This window comes from Vipera ursinii (assembly GCF_947247035.1).
Source record: "Vipera ursinii genome assembly, contig: scaffold_435, whole genome shotgun sequence".
NCBI lineage: Eukaryota > Metazoa > Chordata > Lepidosauria > Squamata > Viperidae > Vipera > Vipera ursinii.
This window is the reverse complement of record NW_028148284.1, coordinates 11,489-17,437: the sequence shown is the minus strand read 5'-3', so window position 1 is coordinate 17,437 and position 5,949 is coordinate 11,489. Positions and strand designations below refer to the sequence as shown.

Below are 5,949 nucleotides of genomic sequence, written 5' to 3'. Positions count from 1 at the left end.
TTCCCCACCATCCAGTCAGAACTGAAGAAGCTTCTTGGATGAGAAGTGAAACTTCTTCAAAGAAAAACAAAGAAAATCCAGTTGCCTCCTGAAAAAGCATCTTTGGGATATGGATGGAGGTGTCAACAATAACCTGAAGGTCCACCAACACACATACATGTTGCAAAACCTGGCATACCGATATTATGGGAGCCTCTTATTAATATTTTTGTGGATAACCAGAGTCCCTTGGTGTGTGTTTTTTAAAAAAAGAATAATAAATGTAACATTGAGTTCAGGGAAGTTTTCAGAACAAGGAAGACATGAAAATGCATTTGCTACACAAAACAAAAATCCATTTGTTTCGGTTGAAAGACTAAAGAAACAGCCTAGGCCTATCAATCAATCAGTTATTCTTTCTGTTATCTAATCTACCAGGCTATTGCTGATTTGTGCTCCAATGTGTCATTCAAGGAATGTACCGGTCCCAACTAATTTCACAGGATCATACAGTCAAGGAAGAGTAATAATAACTTTGATTGGACCCTGGGACAATGAATATCCATTATTTTTTTTTCCGTTTACAGGTGTGCCTGCCAGTCAAGATCCTAAGCTACAAAACGACATCAAAGAACTCCAACGTAGAATCACCCGAATGGAAAGAGGTGTGTTTTTAATGGCTTTCCTGTCTCTTTTTCAGATTAAAAGTGGGTGAGTAGTTTTTATTCTTATTCCCTTGCGTCGCCAAGAAACCTCTGAACGAGAACAAAGCTATTCAGAAGACTATGCAATATTATAACCGTTAAAACCTATCTGGGTATTATTGAAAGCGATGATCCAGGGAAATTCCATTTCTGGAATGGGGACTTTTTTTTTTTTTAATTTTACCAACCGATAAAGAATGTGATAACCTAAAGTTACACTGTCCTTCTATTTTTAATAGCGTATTCCATCCAGCATATCATTCAGAGGACTTCATAACATTCATTGATTATTTTTTTCTTCTGAATTACCAAACTGTTGTTTTTAGACTGAATACATGACAGGATCGTAAGAAATTCAACTTAGAATCAAAGGGACCTTGGAGGTCTTCTAGTCCAACCCCCTTTGCTTGAAGCAATAAATACCATTTTTTTTATAGATGGGATAGAAGCTTCCATCAGCATTCAGCCATGGTACAAACCAGACACTGTTTTTTTTTTAGCCTTAATGGGTTCATAAACAAGCAGTTCAGAAAATTTATTGCCACTTTTGAACAAAAAAAACAAAACAGAAAAGAAATTTCAAGTCTCTTAGTTCCACTCAGGTACAACCAGATTGCCGCTTAGCAATCAAACAAATATAAAGCCAATTCTATAAATCTATTTATCTTTGAGCCTGATGTTCTTAATGGATCTGGGGATACCCAGAACTAAACTAGAAGTACTGTGTGGGTCTCGTACGGTAACTATTTACATTTGCAACAGGGATGAAAAGAAAAGTAATTTTGCAAGCAATCTCCACATTTATGACCTTTGCAAATATGTAAAATAAAACTGAAGTCAAATCATAAGCACAATCGTGTTTCTCATAGCAGCTGCTTTGCTTAACAACCAGGCTGCCAGTCCCAAGTGTGGTTGCTATCAATACTGAGAGCTGACAAGCAATTCAGCTCAATGAGACTTGTGATTTCCCATCAGTTAGAAAAGTTGAACGTGGACCCTCCAAGCTTTGCAACAGAAAAAGAGAAACAAGGAGATTATTTTGCTCGACATTTGTTCATTCATTTATACATTCATTCGCTCATTCATTCATTCCATTTGTATAGTTAACCACTCCCCATCCAGTTTGTTCTAAGCACCGGGCTACGAAGCCGGAGACTGTGAGTTCTAGTTCCACGTTAGGAATGAAAGCCAACTGAGTGACTTTAATATATATATTAAAAAGTACATTGTTGCCCGGGATAATTCATCAACCCACTTTTTTGAGAAGGGCTCACACCACACCTTGTCCCCCCCTCCTCTCTCTCTCTCTCTCTCTCTCTCTCTCTCTGTGTGTGTGTGTGTGTGTGTGTGTTATGGGTCTTCAATAGAAGAGACCACACTACAGGTAGTCTTTCAGATATGACCATAATGGAGTCTGCCCATTTTAATCGCAGGTCCCTTTCACTTTTAGGCGAAATGTAATGCTAATAACACACACACACACACACACACACACACACACACACACACACACACACACCATGCTTGCTTTCCCCAATGAAATGGAAAAAGGAATGTATACAGGTCATTAAGTGGAGCCTGTGGGGAGCATTATGGGTGGGGGAGTCTTCTGGAGGCCCAGCCTCACCAGCCCTGCCCCTCCCATCCTCCCCCATCTTCTAGGGATGCCCCATGCTCCACTTCCCATGACCTGGGTTCCCATGGGACTTTTCCCGCTCTCATTGCCCCACCCACCGCCCCAGCCTTAGCCCAGATTCCCACCCACTTGGTCAAACACCTTTCTCCTCTTCATTGACCTTTTGAAGAAGTCCGAGACCTTCCAGCATCCTGGAATGGCTTCCTTCTTTGCACATCTGCATGCTGTGGTTCCCAAAGCGGAAGCCATTTTGTCTTGTCCACAAAATGGCAGCCGTCTTTGTGCCAAACCGCTTCCTTCTGCTGCCTTAAACAAGCTCTGCACAGGGCTGCAGAAGTATTTGTCCGTGTTCGGAGGCTTCTTCAGCACCACGGAGACTTCCCCAAGGAAGCAAAATGCAGAGGTTTTTGTTGTTGTTTTTTTGTCTGTCAGCCTCCATTTTGTCCCATCCCTGTCTCACAAAATGGCGGCCGCATTTGGATGGCTGCAGCAATTAATCCACTGATTAATTGTTCTAAAGGTCAGGCAATTTCTCCTTAGTTCTCCCTTCGTTCACTCCTTGGATTAGTTTCCATCCGTTGCTTCTTGTCCTGCCTTCAGGTGCTTTGGAGAATAGCTTGACTCCCTCTACTTTGTGGCAGCCCCTCAGATACTGGAACGCTGCTATCATGTCACCCCTGGACTTTCTTTTCATTAAACTAGATATTCCCAATTCCAGCAACCGTTCTTTGTATGTTTTGGAGGATCTAAGCAAAGCTTCCAAATTTCTTGACAGCTTTGGTCTTGGAAGGAAAGATGGTGATTGCTGGGGATAAGCTGTATGCCTCTACTGGGAAGGAATCTGTCTTTGAGAAAGCAGAAGTGACTTGCCAAGAAGCCCAGGGCGCCATTGCTGCACCAAGAAACCTGAAAGAGAACAAAGCTATTCAGAAGATTGTGCAATTTTATAAGAGTTATGCCTACCTGGGTATTATTGAAAGTGATGTGTCAGGCAAATTCCATTTCCGTAATGGGGATCCTTTGAATTTTACCAATTGGTACAAGAATGAACCTTCAGGTCAAGGAACTGAAAAATGTGTGGAAATGTACAGCGATGGCACTTGGAATGACAAAATGTGCGACAATTACCGCCTTGTGGTCTGTCAGTTTTAAAACCCAACCCCAAGGCAACCCAAGGCAACCACTGAATATTCCTTAAAATATAACTTGATGTGATTTTTTTCTGTCAAAAACAAAAACCAATAAAAATCCTTGCATTTTCTTTGCTTTCATTTCATCTCCTGTGCTCAAAAGACAAATCTATTCTAAAAGGATTGCATGTTTGTAAACAGAAAATCTAAGAATGGAATGGAGTGGAGTGGAGTGCAATAGAGGAATATAGAATAGAATAGAATAGAATAGAATAGAATAGAATAGAATAGAATAGAATAGAATAGAATAGAATAGAATAGAATAGAATAGAATAGAATAGAATAGAATAGAATAGAATAGAAAATATGGGAATACAGTAGAATAGAATAGAATAGAATAGAATAGAATAGAATAGAATAGAATAGAATAGAATAGAATAGAATAGAATAGAATAGAATAGAATAGAATAGAATAGAATAGAATGGAATAGAAAATATGGAATAGAATAGAATAGAGTAGAGTAGAGTAGAGTAGAGTAGAGTAGAGTAGAGTAGAGTAGAATAACAGAGTTGGAAGGGACCTTAGAGGTCATCTAGTCCAACCCCCTGTTCAGGCAGGAGATCCTGTACCATTTCAGACAAATGGTTGTCCAATCCTTTCTTTAAAACATCCAGTGTTGGAGCATTCACAATTCTGGAGGCAACCCGTTCCACTGATTAATTGTTCTCACTGTTAGGATGTGGGTTAAATGTCATAAGGGCCATGAAAATAAATTAAGGAAGAAATAGACTTTGTGCTCACTGTCTTCTCCAAAAGGGAAAATAATATCCAGCTAGAAATATGTGGGGTTATACATGGAGTCTTCGACTTACAACAATTCATTTAATGACCATTTGAGGTTACAACAGCACTGGGGGAAAAAAAGTGCTTTATGTCCCTTTTTCACACTTATGACCGTTGCAGCATCCCCATCGTCATGTGATCAAAATTCAGACTCTTGGCAACTGACTCCCATTTATGATGGTTTCAGTGTCCCGGGGTCATGTGATCCCCTTTTGTGACCTTCTTACAATCCATGTTCACTTAACAACCGTTTTACTAACGGGATGCCTGCAGCGATGGCAAGAAAATTTGTAAAATGGGGCAAAGCTCATTGAACCAGTGTCTCACGTAGCAACATCAATTTTGGACTGAATTGTAAAGACGTAAAGTTGAGGACTACTTGCAGGCAGTGGGTGAGAAAGTAAGGATTCGATTTTAAAAGGAAGACCAGGGAAGGACGAAAGAGTGTTTTTTTTATAGTTGAAGCCTGAGCAAAATCCAAATGGGTGGGATGAAACCAGAGTCCAGATATTTACCAGATTATCACATTATTTTCCCTGGATTTAATTGGAGCTAATTCTCTCTCTTTCAGACAATATCCAAAGATACCAATTGCTGGGTATCGATTGCACACCTCTTAACACCTCACTTCAGATGATATCTACCAGGGCTTTCATGTAGATGCTTAACACCTTGAGAGACAGGATGGGTAATAGGTTCGGTCCAATTATTCCTCACTGATTAAAAAAACAAACAAAAAGCATGACATTATCCAAACCAAGAACTGATGCAAATTCCCTGCTTTCACGAACGTTTGAAAAAGCCCAAGAAAGGCAAAGCTTTTGCTGCCTGAAGGTGTTTAAAGGTAAAGGTAAAGGTTCCCCCGCACATGCGTGCTAGTCGTTTCCGACTCTAGGGGCCGGTGCTCATCTCCGTTTCAAAGCCAAAGAGCCAGCGCTTGTCCGAGGACGTCTCCGTGGTCATGTGGCCAGCATGACTAGACGCCAAAGGCGCACGGAACGCTGTTACCTTCCCACCGGAGTGGTCCCTATTCTTCTACTTGCATTTTTACGTGCTTTTGAACTGCTAGGTTGGCAGAAGCTGGGACGAGTAACAGGCGCTCACTCTGTTACGCGGCCCTTGGGATTCGACCCGCCAAACTGCCGACCTTCTGATCGACAAGCTCAGCGTCCTAACCCACTGAGCCACCACGTGTTTAAATATAGGTATTCCCTTGGAAAGTAGGGTCCTGGTTAGAAATGTTTAGCTGTACCAGTTCTGGGAAAATTCAATATGGCTGTAAGTAAGCAAGGGAGGGGGACCAGGGGCTCCACCATTCCCCCCCCCTCTATTAATGGATACGACGTCTTGTTAATGTAACAAAATAAGAAGAGTTGGAAGTGACTTTGGAGGCCTGCTAGTCCAATCTCCTGCTCAAGGACATTTCTCCTTAGTTCCAGCTTGCTTCTCTCCTTGGTTAGTTTCCATCCATTGCTTCTTATCTTGCCTTCTGGGGCTTTGGAAAACAGGTTGACCCAGTGGTGGGATTCAGCCGGCTTGCACCGGTTCAGTAGAACCAGTAGCTATTTTTTTGTTGACTTCAGCAAACCGACTGAAGCCCTAGCCCCTTTTCACAAGGCCCAGAACGGACCACCGGAAGTGCATGGACACCACTTC

General features: G+C 41.6%; 1 protein-coding gene across 1 annotated transcript; it reads left to right on the top strand.

Moving 5' to 3' along the window:
- The first annotated feature begins 474 nt into the window (after window positions 1-474).
- On the top strand, window positions 475-3,579 carry LOC310650619 (pulmonary surfactant-associated protein A-like). The gene is made up of 2 exons (XM_083380203.1): window positions 475-644; window positions 3,095-3,579. The coding sequence occupies exons 1-2, from the start codon at window positions 635-637 to the stop codon at window positions 3,469-3,471; spliced, it is 387 nt and encodes a 128-aa protein (XP_083236329.1). The 5' UTR covers window positions 475-634; the 3' UTR covers window positions 3,472-3,579.
- The last annotated feature ends 2,370 nt before the right edge of the window (window positions 3,580-5,949 follow it).